Source organism: Cavia porcellus, unplaced genomic scaffold (genome assembly GCF_034190915.1).
Source record: "Cavia porcellus strain 051 isolate PalLab524CR breed Dunkin Hartley unplaced genomic scaffold, mCavPor4.1 scaffold_26, whole genome shotgun sequence".
Lineage (NCBI taxonomy): Eukaryota > Metazoa > Chordata > Mammalia > Rodentia > Caviidae > Cavia > Cavia porcellus.
Genome location: NW_026947509.1, coordinates 30,962,283 through 30,984,920, shown reverse-complemented (window position 1 = coordinate 30,984,920; position 22,638 = coordinate 30,962,283). Strand labels below are relative to the sequence as shown.

Genomic DNA, 22,638 nt, shown 5'->3' with positions numbered 1-22,638 from the left:
GGCACTTTCTGGGCTCTTCCAGATGTGTGAGCGTCTGTGACCTCTGCAGGGCTGCATTTGAGGGCTGCGTAGTGAAGCCCCCAGCTGTGCATGCCGCTTGGTGGTCACCATACACTGTCCCTGGCTTTCCCTGTGGAGAGGGCCTCGGGTTTTCCCACGTCTGTGTGGGGCACCGGTGTACGTGTGGTGGGGCTGGTGTGCGGTTTATGAGGGCCCCAACAGTGAGGGAGGGCTGTGCCTCTTCCCTGCTATGGTCATGGCAGGACCTGTTTCAGGGCGATCTGTGGACTGAGACTGGGGTGAACTTAATTTGCTCTGCTGGGGCCTCGGTGCTGGGCCAGCCAGGAGGCCACCAAGGTCCAGAACAGCCCCCACCAGAGCTTCGGGCTCACTTCTGGCACAGATTCCTGGGGTTCACAGGTTCAAACTGTTCCATTGAATCCAGAAACGCTACCACTCAGTGGTGCCCCTTCCTGGGCAAGCACAGGGATTTGCACCCCGACTCCATGCCTGGCTCTGAGAAGGGAGCATGGTGGGTCAATCCATCCTGAGGAGGCGCAGGGGGAACAGTGTCAGGCACCCAGGGAACATGCACAGAGGATGTGAGGAAACCATTTTGCTTTAAACGCAGGACAGAGCAGTGAGGGTCAGGTCCAGGGTCAAAAGCCACACTACTTCGGCCACTTATCAAATCAGACTCAGGTGGTGTGCCCTCGGAGGCCAGCACAGGGCTCTTGGGGACAGGCAGCTCTCACCCTGTCCCTACCCTCTCCTCAGAGCTCACCACAGCCACTCGGCTATGTCTCATGGGAGCTGTGGCTTTGCTATCAGGGGACACGAGTGCAGCTCAGGGAGGAAACCACAGCAGTTACCTGAGGACATGGAGAGACGTCTGCCCGTCCATGCCCAGGCCAGCAGAGTGTCACCCATCAAGGCCACCGTCACACCAAGTCTGTTGTCAGTTCCTGTGAACTGAGAAGTAAAAACACCCTCATACCTGCTTCTAGCATTAAGCAGAGGGCACCCACATGCACATGCACACACGCACACATGCACACATGTACAGGCACATGCTTCAGTTTTGCTGTGGCAGTCAGAAGGGTTGAAAGATGGATCGGGGCAGGTGACCAAGGACATTGGGGAGGACAAAGGTCACTTCTGGCTGCTGTCACAAACTAGTAACCTTATGCAAGTTTGTGTATTCTGCAGGTGGCTTATGCAGCAGGGTGTATTCTGGCACTTTTGAAACCTCGGGATCCAGGGTCCCTGCCTCTGGCTACCTCCTCACAGGTGCAGGAGAGGAGGCTGCAAAGGGTCTCTACCTTCGTGTCCTCATCATGGGATGCTTACGCTGCCTCCCTTTGTCAAGGTGCTACTGGCCAGAGTGACCAGCCAAGCTCTGGCTTGCCGACTAGGATCCAGCGTGGGGGGATCCCAGGGCCCCCTGACTATTGCTGGCTTTGAGGGCGTACTGGGCACAGGTGGCTACAGATGAGTGGCAGATTTTTTTTGCAATTTTTCTTGTCAAAGCCAAAAGCGCTGTCCAGGCACTGCTTTACAGAGGCCCAGGCAGCACTGAGCATGGCAGCTCCCACGTATGACCACAGCACTCTGGGAGGCTGAGGCAGGAAAATCACATGTTCAGCCCAGTCTGGGCAATTTGGCAGTTTGAAATAAAGAGCTGGGAATGTAGCACCATGTGAAGTTCCGGGGTTCAGTCTCTAGTGCGGGGAATAAACACAGCTGAGGGAGGAGGAGGCTGGGCAACCCCTGACCAACACCTCAGGCCTCTTGCTGGCCACAGCTCTCCTGTCCTAGTGGGCAGCCAGCACCTCTGCCATCTCGACCCCCTGACAGAACCCACCCCTGGTCTCTCCTGCAGCAATCTTGGGGTCACCCTCTCCCCCTAGAAGGAAAGTTGAGACTCAGGAAAGGGTCAGGACATGCCCAACCTCTGCAGGTCTGTCCCTCTCTGTCTCCAGTGCTGGATGAACCCTGGGCACTGTATGGATACCAAATAGCTTTGGGGATGAGCTGGTCTTTGTTCCCTCACTCCTGACCTGCCACCTCTTTTGTGCCTGCCTGGGTACAGTCACCTCCAATTTGAAATGGAGAGTGAAGTATTTACATTGTCACCTGTCACCTTTGCCAAGAGTGTTCTCCTCCTCTGGGTAAGGTCCCTGACAGGCAAGGTGTCAGGTGCCTACTGGTGCCAAAGGCAGTGAGGCCACTAGGACCCAAGTCTCACCCTGACCCTGGACAAGCACAGGGCTAGACTGAGGCCTGCTGACCGCTGACAGCGACAGCTCAGCCAGATCGGGGGCTGGGCTTCTCAGGGCAATACAGTGTCTCAGAAACCAGGTGGACTGGGACCACTCACACATGTGGTCCTCACCCTCGGGGCTGTCTGACCCCACACTGCAGCCCAACATCTTTAACTGGGCTCGCACAAGTAATAAGCCTAATATAGTTGACTTTATTTAATTAATAATGATCCTGTTCTGTTCTCCACGGTCATAAAACACCCTGCAGGTCGGCAAAAACACTCATAATATCGATCCAAAGTCAGGCGGGATATTTATTTTGTCTTTGCCCCGTGAGCATAAATCCTCGTCCGTTGCCGCCTGCTCTCTGCGTGCGGGATTTACAGTGGCCAGTTTCCTAAAAGCTTTCAGTAATTAAGGAATAAATATCCATCGCTCTTTGTTGGCCGGCCCTGGCCCTGCGGGCTGACCCCCTAGCAACGAGGCTCCAGGAGAAGGCATGCGTGCGAGGAGGGGTCAGCCTGCGGAAGGCCGGGGCTTCCCCTGCAGGGAGGGAGCCCCCCTTTCCCTAAGATATTGTTTCGGCCCCCTCTTCCATGCCTCCCTCCCAGTTCCTGTTTGGTTGGCGGCAGGAAGCACTTTGGAATTCCTTGCTGCTAGCCCCTTTCTTCTTGCTTCTTCCTCCGTCCTTCCCCAGCTCCATCACCGGTTCAGGATCCTGCGTCTCCTCCATTGCTGCCCCCAACCCCAAGGCAAGGCTCCCCTGTCCCGGCTTCACCCCCGAATCTCCTCTGAGATTGATGCTGGCAAACCCCCCTGTACCCTAGGGGGAGAGAGGATGGTTCCAAAGGAACACATGAAGAGCAACAGGCATGCGCCCACGCACACACACGCGTATGCACATGTCACTTTAGGGGAGGCTGTCGGTGCTCCCGACTTCAGAGAGGTGTTTGCAAAGCCTTGCGGGTGGAGGTGGTGAGTCTGAGGGACAGCTCGCTGCACCACTCCAAGACCATGGCCACCGCCCCTGCGGCTGCGCCTCACTCCTCCTCTCCTAGATGGGATGCAAGACAGTGTAGAAAACCAGTCAGAAGCTTTGTGGTTATTTGTTAAAAACCCGTTTCTGGGAATCCAACCCATTAACCTCATTACCTCTTGGCAGTGTGCTGAGCCGTCCCTGCCAGACCCAAAACACTGCTGATGGCCATTAACAGCAACTGTGTCTCTGCAGCTCTCAAATGCATGAGGGGCAGAGAGAGGACAGGGCACTGGGTCAGCCTTTCTGCAAGAGTGGCCCATGTCCCACCATGACCCCTCCTCCCTGCTACCTGCTCCCTGCTCAGGTGTCCCCAGAGGTCTTTGTCACTCTGAGGACTCACTGATGCTCAGGTCATACCACGGCATTCAGGTCCCTAGACACCTTTCTCCTTGACCCTTCCCCCTGCCTATCATTTCCTTTCTTTCCATTCTCTTAATTATTCAATAAGTTATCACAACTCACGTAGTAACTTACAGCTCTTCTAACAATAATGTTGGTAAGGAAGTAGGAGAGGCAGGAGGGCCTAGGTCTACAGCCACAGGAATGTTCCCCACCTGCTGCAGAGGAGCCAGCGATAGGAGCAGCCTGGGCCTGTAGTGGGGTCGAGCTCTAGATTTACCATCCTAGCAAGGTTCTAGACCATGGTGATGGACTGGCTGGGGGTCTGCAGCAACCCAGTATTCTAGAGCTTCCCGTGAGCCATTCTGCATGGGTGGCGTTGGTGGTGCCTTCTCGTTGGGCAGCAATGTCGACTTTGTGGATTTGCTGTGGTGACCGTGTTCTGGGAACTCAGAGCCAGACATGTTTTAGACTGGCCATGTTACCATTATTCTAGATCTGCTGGGACCAGAAATCTAGGTCTGTATTGCTCGGGGTAACAGCCACCACCCTCGTGTGACAACTGAACATTGCAATGTATGAGATAAAGGAGCTGGATTTCTTAAACTAATTTATATTTAGATGTCTCTGTGCTGCGTATGGTTACTCCTTGGGGTAGCCCAGCCATGGCTTCCCTCTCTGAAGCAATGGACACCTAACCCAGTGATATCAGGTAGAAACCAGGTGTTGCCACGTGCAGTACAGCTCCCTAGCAGCGACAAAGCCGAGGACAGAGACAAGACTGAGTGTTGCCATGGCTCAGTGCAGAGGTGGATGGGACAGTGTGAAGGTGGGAGTCTGACAGTTGCCAGTGAGTCTCCAAATTCAGGGGGCAGCAGAGTCCTGAGGAAGAGTTGGGGCAGAGCCATAGGCTCAGCCACTCAGTAGTGACAATCAGTCCTGGGCGGTCCCCTCTGCCTCTGCCTGCCTCACTTTCTCCTCTAAATCGAGGCCCTGACAGCCTCCATCTCCTCATACGTGGTCAGAACTAAACCAGGTGATTGTGGGAAAGACTCAGCCCATTGCCTGGCACCTGCCTCACCAGAAACAGGAGCAGGAGCCCAGGGGGTCGGCCAGGGCTCTGGAGCCCAACAAATCCAAGCACAAGAGACTCACAGATTCCATGTCTGGTGAGGGCTCAGCCTCTGCTTCATAGATGGCGCCCCCAGTGGCACCTTTACCTTTAGGAAAGACCTCTTTCATGAGGCTCCATCTGCCTTGTGACATCACCACTTCCGGCCTATCTTTTGGGAGGTAGGTGGCTTGGTGGTGTCATTGTTTTGAAACTCAGCCTTGTTTTATAGTCCTAGCTGGCCCCAGTCTCCTGAAAGTCTCCTGCCTCAGCCTCCCAAACCCTGGAATTACAGACATACACCACATGCCTGGCGTGGCCCTACCTCTTAACATCCTCATCTTGAGGGTTCAGATTTCAGCGGTGCTTCGAGGGGACACAAACAATGTGAGCATCACACTTCAGAAGCAGCAGACATCCAAGGACAGAAAAGGTGCCAGATACAGTATTTCTGCTGCATAAGAGCCAGTCCCAGCTTCCTGGGCAGTTTCTTCCTGTGACTCTCAGTTACCTGATGACAGACAAATCTCTGTCGTTGGTCACTGTATTGTCCTTGTGGCAGACTGCAGTGTTGTCACATAGCTAGTCTTACCCTGCTGCCTTCCCTGAGCCCTGCAGTGAGAGTGCCTGCCCAGGTCTTCCCATGCGGGGCTCAGGGATCTCATGCAAGAGCCGGGTTCTATGACCTAGGATGGGCGCCACACAGCCTGCATGTGGTGACCAATCCACCCTGGGGTGCTCAGAACAGAACTGGAAGAAAGCTCTCCCCACCATCCCGACCTTGCACACTTTCTTCACAGGCATAAATGCTCACATCTGTCCCTTCTCTGCTGGGGACTTGGAATGCCACCCTCGGCTTTGTCGCTGCTAGGGAGCTGTACTGCACGTGGCAACACCTGGTTTCTACCTGATACCACTGGTATGGCACCAGACAGGCCAGGAGCAGAGCTGCCATGAGGCAGGCAAGCAGAAGGGGACCTGGCACCCACCTCTTCCCAAAAGGGAGCTTCCACTCATGTGGGCTTTCAGTTGCCTTTCTGTCTCCAGCCCTTCTCTCAGGCCAGGCCAGGCACTAGGGGTGGCTTGGCAGGAGACTGTGTCCTTAGCCCATGTAAGCCCTGGCTTCCAGACCTAGCACCAAACGTGAAGGTCAGACCAGCCTGGGAGCCCAGCTTCCTGTGTTCCCTGCCCTGTTGGGGTGCTCAGGACGCTGTGTGTGCGAGGAGAGGAAATCCGTCAATTCTAGGCTCTCCACCCTTTTCCCCCTTGTCAAACTTGGAACAAGGTTGACCTCTCTCTAATTCCATGAGCCCTTCCTTGGTACCAGAGTCTCTCAAAGTCTGGTCACAACTCATGTAGAGTTCATTTCGTAATTGGTGTGTGGCTTGTTTGGTATAGCATGTGACATGTCCAGGGGATCCCCCAAGGCTCTGGGGTCATCAGGCCAACCCTTGAGGCCAGTTACTGTCTGTCCTCACCCTCTGTTTTTGCTTGCACCTGGCCAGCAGTCTCAGGTGGGCTGTAGTCAAGGGAATCCTCTTTGGTGTGGGCATGGGGTGCTGGGCCAAGCCCCCACTTCTCAAGGAAGCCAGGGGTGGCATAGCCCATCAGATGGCAGAGACAGAGCGTCCATGTCCAGTGTCCATGTCCATGTCGTTGTCCAGATCCCAAGACACCCAAAGTGCTCCTGGCCCTGGCCCTGGCCCTGAGAGAGGCAGAGGACCATCCACAAGGGGACGTTGTTCAAGGCAGGAAGACAAGATGTCTACATTGACTACTTTGAAAGTGTCTTCTCTTTGCTACTGAGGTCGGGGTCAGTGTCCTCTGCTGGGCCACTGCCCCTCCCCCTGCTCTCCCATGGCTGATTTATGTAAAGGTGTGTCAGCACTGAGATCTGATGAGGAGCCGGCCCCTCCTCTCTGCTGACGGCGGCTGTACCAATAATTCATTTTTTAGCTCATTAGCTAACAGAGGCTGTGAGCAGTGGTCCTCCGGGGCATTGGAACAAGGCGAGGTGATCTACTGCCAGCTCACTGCTCTTGAACTGGCCTTCCTTGGGGAACGTGAAAGGTGCAGCCAAGCCAGCCTGGCGTCCCAGAAGTGAACAGGGGGATATCAGAATCACAACTGGAGTATTTGTACCTCTGGATCAAGGTGTTCTAGGACGATGGTGTTCGACAGAATATTCTTACAGTAAACAAACCACTGTCACCACGCCCTCCCTACACGTCTTGACTGCAGTGACAGCAATAGGGAATGGAGGTATAGGCTACAGGGACATACCATGAAGTGCCTTTGCCTCTCCTGTTTCTAGAGACTGTGTCTTGATCATGCCTCGAGCAGCTTGCTTTCTGGCAAGGTGGCTCTTCCTGGCTTGCAGTGGTGCCTTCTCACTGAGTCCTGGGCTCACCCTCCTTCTCCACACATGGGGAGAAAGAGGACTGGTATCACTTCCTCTCTTGTGGATGCTGCCCTAGTGGATTAGGGTCTCTTTCGACTTGTACATAGATGTTCCCCAAAGCCTTACTTATTGGTGACTCAGAACGAGGTAGCTGGTTCTAGAGTGTGTGATACTGGAATTGAGTCATGGTGCAGTGCTAGAATCAAAGGCACTAGGATTAAGGGTGTGAGTGCCGCCTGCCCTGAGTAGCCTGAATAAGATAAATGCAGCAGAAGGATTCTGAGGCCCCTTGTTGGTTTTGCTGTCTTCTGCCTCCCTTGAACTGTTCTTTGCAAAGCTACCCTGCCCTGGAGCCAACCAATTATGAACTGAAATTTCTACAAACTGAGAGCTAGATAAACCTTTCCCCTTTTAACTGTGTGTCAGGGATTTGATCTCAGCAGTGAGAGAAAAATAACTTAAGACAGAATCTGGGAGCTGAGCCTGGTGGCACATTCCTGTAATCTCAGCACTCCAGAGGGCTGAGGCAGGAGGACTGTTGCAATTTCAAGACCAGCCTGAGCTATAGAGTAAGCCCAAGTCCAACCTGAACTGCATAGTGAGACCTTGTCTCAAAAAGACAAAAAAAGAAAAAACAAAAACAGAATTTGGTACCAGGAGTGGGGCACTGTAGCTATCCTTCTAAGGTAAAAGATAAATTGTTGCATCTGGCTCCCCCTACAACTAAAAAAGAGGCACAATATGTAGTGGGCCTATTTAGATTCTGGAGGCAACACATTCCTCTCCTTGGTGTCTTACTCCAGCCCAATTACCAAGTGACTCAGAAAGCTGCTGGTTTTGAGTGGAGCTCAGAACAGGTCCAGGTTGCTATGCAGGCTGCTCTGCCCCTGAGGCCATATGATCCAGCAGATTCAGTGGTACTTGAAGAGGCAGTGTGAGGCAGAGGTGCTGTTTGGAGTCTCTGGCATCCCCATTGGTGAATTGCAACATAGGCCTTTAGGTTTCTGGAGCAAGGCTCTGCCATCATCTGCAGAAAAACAGCTCCTGGCCTCCTACTGGGCCTTAATGGAAACTGAACGCTTGACTATGGGACACCAGGTCACCTTGCAACCTGAGCTGCCTTCATGATCTAGGTATAATCTGACCCGCCAAGTCATAAGATTGGATGTACACAGCACTAGTCTATCATTAAATGAAAATGGTATGTATGTGATTGAGCCAGAGCACCTCCAATAGGTACAAGTAAATTACATGAGGAAGTTGGTCAGATTCTAAGGCTGCTACCCCTGCTATGTTGCCTTCTGTTTCCCAGCATGTACCTATGGCCTCGTGGGGTGTACATGTGATCAGCTGTCAGAGGAAGAGAAGGCTAGGGCCTGGTTTATGAATAGCTCTGCATGTTATACAGGCACCACCTGCAAGTGGACAGCTGCAGCATTACATATAGGCCCCTTTCTGGGACATCCCTGAAGGACAGCGTAAAGGAAAGTCATCACAGTGAGCAGAACTCATGGGCTGTGGCCAGTGGTCTGGCCAGATGATCAGGAACTGAAAAGGAACATAGCTAGAAAATCAGTGACAAAGATATTTGGGGAAGAAATATGTGGTAGACCTCTCCATATGGGCAAAGTATGTAAAGTTATTTGTTTCCTATGCTAACTAATACCCACCAAAAAGTGACCTGAGCACACCAGGACTTTAATAGCCAAGTGAATAAAATGACTTATTCTGTAAATAGTGATCAACCTCCTTCTTCAGCCACCTGTCACTGCCCAATGGGCCCATGAACAGAGTGGCCTTGGTGGTCCGGAGGGAGGTTTTGTATGGGCTCAGCAGCATGGGCTCCCACTCACCAAGGTTGATCTGGCTACAGCCACTGCTGAATGCCCAGTATGCCAGTTGCAGAGACCAACATGGCACCATTCCCCGGCGTGACCAACCTGGTGGTTGATTATTCTGGGCCACTTCCATCCTGGAAGGGACTGTGCTTTGTCCTCACTGGCATAAACATGCATTCTGGACATGGATTTGCCTTCCCTGGATATGCTTCTCTAAAAACTGCAACCTGTGGACTCACACAATGCCTGTTGCACAAAAGGATATGCATGAGTCTTTGGGGCCCTGGGGCAATATTACAGCTTGTGCCTAGATGTCCCCCTAAAACCTTATTCGGTCATAGGTAACTCAGAATGAGATGGCCAGATCTAGAGTGTGTGACACTGGAACTGATTCGTGGTGCAGTACTAGGATTGAGGGCACTAGGATTAAGGGTGTGAATGCCACCTGCTCTAAATCACCTGAATAAGATAAAAGGAGAGGCTGTTAAGGTCCCTTGTTGCCTTTGCTACCTTCTGCCCACCATGAATGGTTGCTCACCTGCCATGTGCCACCCTGCCTTGGAGCCAGCTAAGTATGAACTGAAACCTCCACACACTGTGAGCCAAATAAACCTTTCCTCCTTTAACTTTACGTGTTGGGTATTTTGTCTCAGCAATAGGAAAAGTAACCCCAGAATTCATCCCTGTTTGATCATAATGATCTTCCTGCAGACACTCTTTCCAAAGCTAGTCCCCCTGGGGATTAAGGCTTCAGTAGAGTCCAGGAGGAGGAGCCCAAGTCAGACCATAATATCCAAGAAACTAGATCTCAAGGCTGTGGAAAGAGCAAACCATCCTGGCCCCAACAACTGTGACAGCTGGCCACAACCTGGGTCCCAGGGTCTCCAGGCCCTCTGTATCCTCAGGAAGGCTGATAGGTCACCAGGCGGCTTGTGAAGACCCCTGAACAGAAGGAGCCCCCTCTGCACACTGACCCAGCTGAGACCTGGGATGCCCCACACCCAGCAGGTACTTCTGCACCTTGGGGACACACACCACCCAGCTGTGTGTCTGACAATGGTACAGAGGGAGTAGAAGTAGATTTTTGTCTCATCAGAGTGCCAATACTTGTTCACAAAGTGGCCAGCACATGGTCCAGATATGTGACCTCAGATCCCAAAAAAGCCCTGCCTGGGGCAGATGTCTCTCGGCTCATTTTACAGATGAGGAAAGAAGGGTCTTTGACCCATCTTGAAGTTATGGGAAAGGCAAAACCATGCACCACAATTTTGTGGTGCTGAAACCGCAATCCCCTGTAAAGTTGGAAACCACAGCCTCCTATGCCTACAACACAGGGAGATTTCTGTTCCCTCCTTTTGGCCACCTAAGAAAAGGCAGAGAGCTCAGAGTGAGCCCTTACTATTGGAGTGAACAGTAGCCCCAGTGGACTGTGGCTTCTGACAAGAGTAAGTGCTTGAGTGGGAATGGGGTACTCAGCACCCCCAAGCCCTACTGCTCCTGCTAGGCCTGGTCTGCATACTCGCTGGATTGCTCAAGAGTCAACCTCTGATGCAGACATGAGGCCAGTGGCCTCCCTTAGCTTTCTGGCGACCTCGTGGTGATGAGAACCTATGAAATACCGCAGGCTGCCGTAGTGGGAAAGCACACGAGGTTCCAGGGAAGCGTGTGTTCACTCTGTTCAGCAGTGACAGCCACTCACCGAGCAGATCTGGGGGTCGTCCAGGTGGAAAATGAAGGTCTTTCTGGACATGGGGCCAGCCGAGGCGAGCTCTGCAGAGAAGCCTGCTGAGACACAGCCTTTGTTCCACTTCCTGCCAGCATCTCGGACTGCTGTGCATGAGTCGGGTTTCCTTGTCCACACCAAAATCCCCCTGCCCTTCCATCCCACCTTCTTTTCGGGTCTTCTTCCTAATTTCAGGGGTGCAACTCTAGAACCTTCCTTTCAAAGATGGCTCCCAAAAGCTTCGTACGGTTTTCAGCCCTACGAAACCTGGACCCACCTGCATTCTGTGTCCAAAACAGTGCTGATAATTTTAAAAGCAAAGAACAGTTGGTTCCCTGTGCACGCACGGCCCTAAATTCCAGTGAGCGTCCTATGGGGTAACTGCATTTGAGGACAGAGTCACGCACAGTTTCTAGCGAAGAGACCAGAGCAGTGGGTTCAGAGCCAGGGCTTCACACTGGCTTTATTAAGAAGAAAATGTAGTAACTGCAGTTAGGACTGGAGTCCCTGCGTTAAGTTCTCTGCTTTATCTCTGGATGATTTGGCAATGACTATTAAAATCAATCGGAGCAGAATAAGACAGCCTGATTTTAATATCTACCCCCTCCCCCAAAAAATGAGAGTTAGCAAATTGGAACTGGGAAATCACAGCCTGCACCATTATCCTTTCTCACTGAATTCATGTTTTGCTCTCTCCTTTGTGATTTATGAAATGCACCAACAAACATCTAACATGCTATAAATAGGTTTTCTTCAAGGCTCTCCGAGCCACCAGGGTTTTTTTTGCCTTTCTCCTTAGTGGGGCTTCCTGGATGCTGCCACACTGTGTGCCCATGTTTCTGCCCAAGTGGAGCGGAGTGTAGGATGCATTTGTGGCTGCCGCACAGCTGCTCAGCCCTCAGCCACAGCAGAGTGTTTGCCCTGGAAATCCCTGAATGAACAGTGCCGGGGTCACTGTGGGGTCACTCCCATGGACCAGGAAGTGAAGCAAAACTAATCCAGATTTACCCCTGGAAGGTTCTGTTTGCCTAAGTATTTAGAAACAGATTAGGGCTCACCCGACACTGGATCCCTGGGCACAGTGTAAACACTAGGAAAAGGCGTAAACAAGGCCTGGTCTCTGTACTTCGGAAGCAGAAATGTCACGGGTAATGAGTTTCCTTTCTAGACTGAGGCAGAAGGCCTAAGTGCTCTTCAAGTAGCTGGGAGCTGTGCGCCCTGATTGTCCCCCCAGAGGGGGTTCTGGGTTTTCGGAGAGGCCACTTGTGAATCAGTGTCTGGCTGAAGCTCCTGTAATTACAGCCTCTCCACACATGTTGGGCTTTTCCTCATCACCCTCATCATAAAGGTCGCAGGCAGCCTCACGGAACACACCCCAGGCTACTTGTAAAATTTCAAGAGCCACTTGTACAATCTCACATTGTTCTTTTTACATGGGCAGGCCCTCCCCTGCTCCCCTGCTCCCCCCGGCGGTGCTGGTATGCTTGCCACCATAGGCACGCACAGTCAGCACACACCAGTCAGCACACACCAGCCAGTCAGTCAGCACACACCAGCCGAGTCGCTGGGGAACGGTTGTTATTTCTATACTACAACCTCAGTACTCAGGTTTAACTGCAGTGTTGCAATAAATAAGTGGGCTTTAGTTACAGTTTGGGCACTGGGTCTCTAAAGGTACGCCATCCCTGATCTGGAAGATTGCCAGGTTTTTAGTGTCTATTTTTGGATACTTTTTTTTCCCTTTTTGAGAAACCAAACCCACTTTTTCCCCAGCTCCTCGTCCCATCTGTCCTCTCCTCTTTTTTCCCAGCCCTCTTTCCAGATCCTCCATAGATCCCTAGGAGAGCCAGATAGCTCCCCTGGCTGCTTTAGCTCCCCTGTCCTCTGTCCCCTGGGGGCTACCTCCTTGTTCCTCAGGCTGGGCCCCGGGTCCCCTGTCCTCAGAAAAGCCAGCTGTTCTTTGTTGCCTGAGGAAGTTTTGGCCTTCTGCCACCTTTTCCCAAGCTGCTAAAGAGATTAGAGAAGTGTCTGCAGTCACCAAGCTTAGCCCCCAGAGCCCCTGCCATTCCCGCATGGCCCTCCCTCCCATGGTGTTTCCTTCAACCCAAGGAAACCACATATTCCATCCCACCCCACGTGGCAGAGGAGTTGGCAGCCAGGAGCACACAGCCCCCCCCCCCAGGTGGGGAGGCCACCTACTGTCCTGCCCTGGACTCCGGCTCCAGGTCCTTCTGTCCTAATCACGCAGGACACGCAGGTGCCACTTTGGGAACCGTGGGTAATGCCCTAAGGTTGGGTGGGGGACAGCTTGCCTGTGCTGTGTGGTGACCCTGGCCCTGTCACTTCTCTTCCCATGCCTCCTGACTGTTGGTCTGGCAGCAGAAGGCTGCAGTCGGAATTCCCATGCTCAGTGGTGACCACACCTGTCCGGGGACTCTTGCAGGGAAGAGAAGGAGCGGTGGATCCGGGCGAAGTACGAACAGAAGCTCTTCCTGGCGCCCCTGCCCTGCACAGAGCTGGCCCTGGGCCAGCACCTGCTGCGTGCCACAGCCGATGAGGACCTGAGGACAGTCATCCTGCTGCTGGCACATGGCTCGCGGGACGAGGTGAACGAGACCTGCGGGGAAGGCGACGGTCGCACAGCACTGCACCTGGCCTGCCGCAAGGGCAACGTGGTCCTGGCCCAGCTGCTCATCTGGGTAGGTGCTGGCAGAGGTGGGGGAGTGGGTGGGGCCTAGGAGTGGGCGTGTCCTGTGGGTGGGGCTGGAGGTGGTTAGAGCTAGCAACCCTGTCCTGAGATTGGCTGGGGCATGACCCAGTAGGGCGTGGTCAGTGGGGGTGGGGCCTCATAGGGCGGGACCTGCTGGGGCCCTGTCCTCCTTACTCTGTTGCTGGTGCCCTCCTCTAAATGGGGCACAGTTCCTGATAGGGAGTCCAGACTCAAGTAATGGAAGTTTCTGCATGCTTCTGATCTCCTTTTGCAGTGGGCACCCTGGGAAAACTAGATTAGATGCAGATACTGACCCAAAGTCACTCAAATACCCAGCCTCATTTTCCTGTGATAGTAACAAGGGTGACTGCGTACTATTTAAGGAACGACTCTCCCATTGGCTTGGGCCACAGTCACGTAACAGCAGAGGCTGAGTTTTGGCCTGGCAGACATTTGCTCCCGAGGCACTGGAGCTGGCTGTGTCATCAGGGCGGGCAGGGCTGCTTTCTCCGAGGCCTCCCCTTGGCAAGCAGTGGCACCTGCTGCTGGTAACTGTCCCCTCATGGTGTCTTCTTGTTGTTGCTTCCACGTCCCATAAGGACATCAGTGCCATTGGAGTGTGACAGAGACAGTCACATTCCAAGTTTCTGGGGTTGAGGACATCAGCATAGCAATTTGGGAGACCCAGTTCCACTCATAAGAAATTGCAGGCCAGTGTCCTTTTCAGGGTGGCCTTTCAGGTGGTCTTTCATTGGCCACGCTTTACACTCAGACAAGTGTGTGCAAAGACACACAGAATGGCAGAGGCAGGAGTGAACTTACCTTTTTTCGAAAGCAAGAAGCTTAAAAATGTTCCATGATACTGGGCATAGTGGCACACAGCTGTGATCCTAGCACTTAGGAAGCTGAGGCAGGAGGATCGCTGTGAGCTCAAGACCAGCCAGCACTACATAATGAGACTCATTCTCAAAAAGGAAAACAAAAAGGGGCCAGTGATGTAGCTCAGCAGCGTAAGCACCTGCCTGGCAATCGCAAGATCCTGAGTTCAATTCATGGTACCAAAAAAAAACCACAAGATAATGTTCCGTGGTGTTGGCTTATATTTTCCCTTCACTTTGAAAACCTACAAAAGATTAAAATGAGGCTTCTCTTCACAGCACTGTTTCTTTTGAGACGGTTTTTGAGCAAAATGTGCAATAATTAAACATAGAATAGCTGAATTTTGTTCATCCTGTGGAATACTAGACAGCTATTATGAGCCATTTCTTAGAGAAATTTTTAGTGATGTAAGGAAATGATCACAGTCCATTCAGTAAAAGAAAAATTTACAGTCTTCTCTTTTATTCATTTATACATTTGGATTGAAAGAAACCCATTAGATGGAACTATTCTACGTTATCCACAAAGGTTATCTCTGATGAGATTATAGGTGATTTTTTTCCCCCTTACAGCCTCCTATGTTACTTATTTTCTGTAATGAAAATGAATTCTCTCTGAGATTTTTTTAAAAGATGGTTAATTTTTTTAACTGGAAAGTCAGAATAGAAATAGCAAAAACCAAAGTCATCGATGCCCTGATTCTGTCGCACCACCCAGGACTCTGGGTGGTGAGGGCACCTTCAAGGCTCAGCGACCAGCAGCGCTTGACAGCCGCTGTCCCCCACCCAGGCCCCCCTCCCCCGCCCCAGTCCCCACGGCCCATCCCTTCCCAGCGGTGACACACACACCCTGTGACACTGACAAGCCCCTGTCGCTTCTGCAGTACGGGGTGGACGTCATGGCCCGAGACGCGCACGGGAACACGGCGCTGGCCTACGCCCGGCAGGCGTCCAGCCAAGAGTGCGTGGATGTCCTGCTGCAGTACGGCTGCCCGGACGAGCGCTTTGCGCTCATGGCCACGCCCAACCTGTCCCGGAAAAACAACAACCGGAACAACAGCAGCGGGAGGGTGCCCAGCATCATCTGACACCCAGGAAGTCACAGCACGTGAGTCCTGCCACATCCCCCTCCCTCTTCCCGGTGGTCACCTCCTGTCCAGCCGCCTACTCACCCCACATGAAACCTCCAAACCCGGACCTCCCCGAGGGGTGAAGAGGAGGCCAGGAGGCCGAGGAACCGATTCCTTTTCAGACTCCAGCGACAGCGCACAGGACAGACCCTCGGGCCCTGGGGGTTTGATGATGATAGCACACAGCACGGCCCGTCCTGGTGGCCTGGAGGCCGAGCGGGCTTGAAGGCCAGGGACGGGGCGGGGAGGGGCTCGAGTGAGGAGCACGGAACAAGGAGAAGGGGCGATGCTCCCTAACTGGCAGTTAAGCACATGAGTACGTTTCACCTCTACCAAACGGAGCACTTGGATTTCATCTCTTCTCCGAGGAGCTTGACGGCATAAATCAGAAGCAAGCACAGAGTTTGTCAGGTTTGAAGCCCCTATGATGGTATGTGTCAAATCAGTTGTAGCTAATCTGTCCAGGGAGAATACTGGCTTCATTACACTTGTATAGTTGAGTTCTTCCAGCATTACCGCTGTTTAATAGAACATGATTAGTCATCACTGAGAAGAAAGCATATTAGCCGAGGAGGTAGTTACGCGGCACGCTCCGGTGATTGCCACGATGTGATTGCAATACTCTTAGAAGCATCATATTATCCCAGACATGTTCTTTCGAGCCCTTGGAGCCCTCCTTTCTAAATTCACTGTCATAATTTAGTATCTGTTTAATTTTTCAGTCCAAAGAGAGGAAATCAGTTGCTGAGTATTATTTGACTGCAGTCTCCTTGGTGCAAAAACAAAATGGAAAAAAAAATAAATAAATGTAACTTGGAAATTCAGAAGGAAATCGCAGATTCAGCTGGTAAAGCTTCTCCAGTGCATTTGGTAAAGGAAGTAAACACGTAGTGGGCTATTTTTTTCTGAATGTAAGAAAGATGTTCTGCCCGTTGGTGCAGGTGAGTGTGCTGGGCCCCAGCCACTCCAGGGCCGCACAGCCTGCGTTGCCAGGCTTCTGAAAATCTATTGGAATAAAAGAAGTTCATAAATATGCATTGATTTTTGTAAAGACAAATGGCACTTCTGTTAATTCATAAATTGAACTGGATGTGAACTAATAATGTGCAACTAGTTGAGATAAGAGGGTTACAGATCATTGTACATGGAAAATATTCCCAGCAGTAAACACTTCCATTAATGTGATATACAGCTTTTAAAGAGGAACATATCAGAATAAGATGGTGGTACAATTTGCTTATTAAAATGGAGAAAGGCAAAAAAAAGAAAGACATTGAAGCATTTTGGAAAGAGGGGAAGGAGCATGTGAATTTTCATTCTCGAAGGCATGATTTACATTTCTGCTAACCAAGAGTGATGGGCCCGGGCAGGCTGGGGTGATTTTTGTGACTCCTAGAACAGGTGCCTTGCAGGGGCACCTGAGAAATGGGTGCGAAGGCAGGCACAGTCCGACTCTGGTACATGCCACACCTGGCCCGCCATCATCAGGGCCACCCTGGCCAGGTGGGCCAAGAGAGAAAATCAGATCACAAGGGGCAGTGGCAGCGTGGCCTCGAGCCTGTAGTGGTGTGAGGAGGAGGAAAGGTTGTCATGGTGGGAATTGAGGACCCAGGGTTGGCGTAGCACAGGGACTTGAAGCCACATTTGACCGGCAGCCTCCTGAGAGATGCCTTGCTCCTCCTATGTACTGAACCTTATATTTTATAAGAACTTTTCCTCTTCTTTCACTTTTTAAAAAAAATTTAGATGGGGAAAGAATAAAGCTTTACACAGAATTTATATGTGGGTAAGTGTTGGATGGAGATTTCTCATCTTAAGCTCAGCAGAACTGACCAGTATGCAGAAGCCCCAGACTGAGGACCTCGGCCACGGTTTCATAGCCCTGCCATTGGGTTTCTAATTCTGCTTTTTCTCACTGTGTAGTTATTTTAAATGTGAATAGAGAGAAAAAAACCATCATTGCCTATTTTTGAAGACCACATTAGCATCTAATCCTTCCCTACACATTCACCTCTGCATAGCCTTGACCGTAGACTTTCTGTAGAGAACACAGCTAGAGTATAAATGAAATTCTTAAATTATTTCATTGTAGTTAATTCCCACTGTAGGAATGCTTTATCATAATGGAGCCTTCTTTTGAAAAGAAACGGGATTCCTTGTGAGGCTTCGCTTTGGGGTGTATATGAGTGTGTACATATTATTATATGTGTTTATAATATAATATTTTCCCAAATGACTTCTTATTCTACTTCGCCTTCTGAAAGTTAGATCGGTGATTGGTGTTTCCCTTCCTTTCCTCCAGCACAGGATGTCACCCACCCATCCACCCCACCCAGGGGCTAGGGCCCCTCCCTACCATGTGTAGTGACATCACGTTGATTTCCACCAAGAGGCCACCTCTCCCTCCTGAGCCCCAGGTTTGGCAAGAGCTGGAAAGACGGTAGAAGAAGTGGCAGTACAGGGAGCCAGCAGTGGTCCATGTGTCTGTATCAGCATCACTCCGGTCCTTTGCGCATGACGCTCCTATCTGGGTTACAGCTCACTAACACCAGCGCTGAGCAGAGCAAGGACCTAGGGCCTCCTGTAGATGCACGCAGCGTGGGACAGAGGTCAGGTCTCGTGGTTCATGTCCATGTTCTGCTCCTTGAGGTGACGGTGATGGGGGAAGCCACCACCACAGAATCCACAGACCTTTTTCTGTTCAAAATACAAATAGTCCCGTGATGAGGAACAGTAGACCGGGAGGACACACAGGCATCGTATACACAGGGATAGTCATGCAGCTGCCTGACGTGTCCATCTCCCCCTGTCCAGGCAGCACCCCTTCTAGTTACTGTTTCCCAAACCGCAAGTGAGAGGCACAGAGGTAGCTAGATTCTCTACTGGCCGGGGAAGCACTGCAGGAAGAACAGTGCTATGGCGCAGACCTCCCGAATGGCACAGACAGGTGTCACCAAGCCCAGTACCCTTACAGTCCCAGGGATCAGTGGCTTTAGGGTGAGCGGTGACAGGCCCCAAAACCATGCAGTGTTGCATCTCCCAGCAAAGTTACTCGATGTTTATATGGCCCCGAAAGACTGACCAAGAGGCACTGTGGGAGTGGGGAGATTGAGCCCAGGGCCCCACCACAGAGCTCCAACCCCAGTCCGAATCACCCTTCCCTGTGGTCCCCCAAAAGGGACTCTTCTGCACATGCGCAAGACCTGTAGCCAGCTTTTGCCCAGATTGGCGAGGTAAGTTTGGTTCCAGCCTCTGCCACGCAGTGCAGACACCAGGGTTCCCAGCTGTGTACTGTCTGTACCTTAGGGCCACACCTGTGTCTGCGTGGAGCTGTCAGTGCTTCCTTGGGGAGCAGCCTGGCTGGGCAAGCAGCATTCCTTGTCTTCAAAGCTTGCGGTGAAGTCAGTTCCTAACCAGACAGGGAAATGCTAGCCTCAGGCCTGCTGGGAGCCAGATGCTCAGGAGCAGAGGACATACCCAGGGACCCACCCCCAGCTGACACCTGTCCTCACTGCCTGGCCAGGTGGTGACAGCCATGAGCCAGCCCCTCCTGGTTAGGCCTGCTCTCTGCCCAGCCCCAGGTTTCCTTTCCTGGGACCTTGGGTGCCAGCAGCAAAGTCAGTGGGAGCCCTTCTGGAGGTCACTCACTTCTCAGACTGTCCCTGGCTTTTCAGAGGCAAAGAAGGGGGCGAGAGCTGCTTTCCTACCAATTGCTAGTGTTGCCTGGAGACCAGGGGACACCAGGAGGCTGCCACACACACACACATCACCACCCTTTTCCTCCTTCCCTGCCAGGTACCCACATACCCGACTGGCTGAGTATGGTCTCAGCCCCTCTGCCTCTGTCTCCCCCAGGGAGCTTGTGCACTAGGACATTGAGCCCCTGGCTCACCGGGGTGACCACCATCCCTATCATTCGGGCTGCTCTGGGAATGAGGAGACTCCGCACATCTCTGTCTGGGGGAGTCCAAGCCCACCATAGCGTCTCCTGAAAGAGCGGGGGTCAGGGCTCAAGAACCCAGGATGCAGAGGTTTTAGGAAAGCAAACTGTAGCCTCCCAGTGGGCTCTCTTCCTGCCCACCCTGGTGTGCTGTTCCGTCCCTTACGCACGGTCACAGAGACTTCTAGAACTCTCCTGGCTGGTGTCTGTGGCCTTCAAGCAAACAAATTGCAAAGCAAGTCAGGAAGGAATTTGAGTATAAATGTTCCAGAGCCGCACGTCTTTCCTTCAGAGGAGCAAAATTTGTCTCCCACTGCCTTGTAGATTCTGGTTTCTGGTGTCACAGAGAGGCGCGGCCTGCGGTGGTTCTCGAGAGTCTCACCCCCACCAGGAAGCTCGGTCAGGGCTACAGGCGGCCACCACACACCACCCTTGGAGTGGGTCTCTCCCGGGCTCCTGAGTGCCTTCACTGGCCCAACTGTGATACTGGGTGTGGTGGCCCTCCTGGCCTTGCTGACCCTCCAGTCTGCACTCTCCTCTGCGTAGTGCCCTTTCGGGATAAGTCCTTGTCACCAAGTGTCTAAATTAGGCAGTTTTTCCAGCCAAGACCTGGAATTCCTTGCAGTGAAGCAGATGAGTGAAGAAGGGCCCAGCGTCTCGGGGGAGGTGGATTACTCTCACTGCAGGCACCGTACAGGAGGGAAGCGCTGGACCTGAGACAGTGACATCCCTGAGTCTACAGAGAAACAAGTGCCAGGTCATCTGGGCCCCCATCTCTCAGTTCATGGGGAAAAGAATAACACCTTGGACCTTAGTGCTGGGAAACACATATTCTTCCCTCTAATGAAGAAGTACTGTCCGAAAATACATCTCTAAATCTTAGCGGATTCCCAGCAAACATGGGTTTGCATTCTGTGTCACAGTGAAAATTAGAGTCATCCATGGAGGGTTCTAGAAAGGGATCCTAGACAACCAGCAACTCTTTTTCTTTACCTACTGGAGTTTTTAGAAGCCCGGGTTTTAATGTTTAAGTGCTACGCCCACCCAGCTGGAGGAGTGACAGTGACGGAAGGGGTAATCCTCCTCCTCTCAGCAGGGCCAGTAGCAGGGCTGGGTTTGCTCCTGCCTGTCACAGTGCTCACACATGAGGCTGGGGTCCCACACAACTGGCTCCGCCAAGAGGTGGGCTCCCAGCGCTCCTGCGTCTCGATGCCCACATGAGTGAGAGAGAGGAAGGGAGGTCGGCTCAGGGCTTGTTTTTTATTTCGGCCTAGCGTGCTGTGTCTGCAGGGGACCCTCCCCTCCTGGGGGTGGGTCGTAAATCAAGCCATATGATTGACTCGCCTGACACAGTCAGACCTGGAATTCCAAACTGAGGTGTTCCATGGCCTTGGTCTTGGTGCAGGTGAAAGAAAGGAACCAAGCAGTGGGATTGTTGGGAAATCTTCCCCTGCAGAGCAGAGCCCTATACCCCACCAGCTGCTGGGAACAGTGGCACAGGAAGCTCATGCTGCAGCTGACCCTGGCTCTCTGGAAGGGCTACCTTGCACCGACCAGTCCATCATGCAAAGTGTAAAGGGGCTAAGGGGCCAGGGAAAAGGCCTGTCTTTCCTGCTCTGCTGGGCCAGGAAGACAGAGAAGGGACCAAGGGTGCTGTGAGCTAGGGCCAGTCCAGGAGGTCACCCTGGCTCACTTCCTGCTCATGTGAGCTCACTCTCCGGATCCCAGCAGTTTTGTCCTCAGAATGGGGACCAGAGAGGCAAAGGGTGGGTTCAGAAACTGCTTCCTGTCATGAAGGGGAGGGAGGCACCCCTGATCTCCCGGGCCTTACCCGGCTGAGTTCTGTCTGCACAGCCCCTGAGCTGAGCCCCAGAATGGTTGCGGGAGCAGGTCAGGGGTGACAGACGCCTTTCTGGGTGGGAGCAGGGGAGTCCGGGCTCCCCTTTAGCACACCGTCCGGTTTCTGTAAATAGCCGTGTATAGAAGACAGAAGAGCAGCCGGGGTTTATCCAGAGATGGGGTGGTTTATTTTGGTTGAGTTTTTGGTTTTGGTTCTGGTTTTTTATATTACCTCATTCAGCAACTTTGTTTCACAACGACTCGATGATGCTTTATTTATATTGTTTGTACTGTAATTAAAACCATTGACAGACATTTCACTTTGCTTGTTATTTCATATGACCTTGTTTTGATTAAATATGCCAGTTTGTATTTTCCTGCCTTGGGATTTCTGTGTCAGCTGTACAGTATTCTAAGGGGAAAAGGAAAAAAAGGAAAAGAAAACTGTGTAAAGTAATGGAGAGAGGTGGCTATGTGTAGAGACCTCTTTCTAATAAAGAAATGAAAATATGTCTATGCCGCTTCCGAGAGCTCTGTTGGTTTTGTTTCATGTTGTTTTTGTGGCGGTGTTCATTTGTCTGGAGATCGGGGTCTTCCTCGCTTTGTTCACGGGGTCAGGAACTCCAAGCAGGGCCTGAGACACAGCTGGTGCTTGAGACCACAGCCAGCCCCAGCCCTGTACCGGGCTCCAGCTACAGAAAAGCTGGGTGCAGAAGTTCCAGGTGCTCCCTGAGGGTCAGCCAGCTGGTGAATGACGGGGACACAGCAGGCAGCTCAGAAAAGAAGATGTCCCAGGAATTCAGTAAGCATGCAAGGATTACCACGAGTACTACAGTCATTTTCTTGCATAAAATACATCATAGGAGCCAGGCGTGGTGGCTCACGCCTGTAATCCTAGCACTTAGGAGGCTGAGGCAAGAGGATTGTTGCAAGTTCAAGACCAGCCTGGGCTGCAAAATGAGCTCAGAAACAACCTGAACTGCATAGTGAGACTAATAATAATAATAGTAAAATAAAATACATTATAAGTTTACCCTCAAAAGAAGTAGAAGGAAGGCAAAACTCGAAGGCGAGCCCTGGTCACACTTAACAAGGTGCCATGTGATCTTGTGCCACTTCTTACCTGTCCTGGCACCCGTCCCGCTACCTCACATCAGTCCACACGGCCCTGTGGCCTCACCACATGCAGGTGTTCCTGTGACCTGTCAGCCTTCCCTCGGTATGCAGAGTGCACACAAGGGGACATGTGGGTACCCGGGGGCGTGACCCTACACACAAGAGCAGTTGCCCAGCAAGCCAGTTCTCAGTGCAGAGAAGCTCAGAGGAATGGGTGCTGTATGTGTCTCAAAACAGCTGGGATAGTGTACGAAACAACTTCCTCAGGGCGAATTTGAGGCCGAGGCAGAGGGCAGCTGTGTAGCTGCAG

The 22,638-nt window shown here is 52.2% G+C and overlaps 1 protein-coding gene across 10 annotated transcripts in view; it reads left to right on the top strand.

Annotated features, from left to right (window-relative positions):
- Positions 1-21,732, top strand: part of Agap1 (ArfGAP with GTPase domain, ankyrin repeat and PH domain 1) — a 488,546-nt gene extending 466,814 nt beyond the window's left edge. For all 10 annotated transcript variants that reach the window (XM_003474578.5, XM_003474579.5, XM_013157542.3 and 7 more), the window contains 2 exons: positions 13,159-13,414; positions 15,188-21,732. In XM_003474578.5, the coding sequence (XP_003474626.1) occupies positions 13,159-13,414; positions 15,188-15,391 (460 nt within the window). In that variant the 3' untranslated portion in view covers positions 15,392-21,732. The remainder of the gene's footprint in view (positions 1-13,158; positions 13,415-15,187) is intronic.
- Positions 21,733-22,638: the final 906 nt, after the last annotated feature.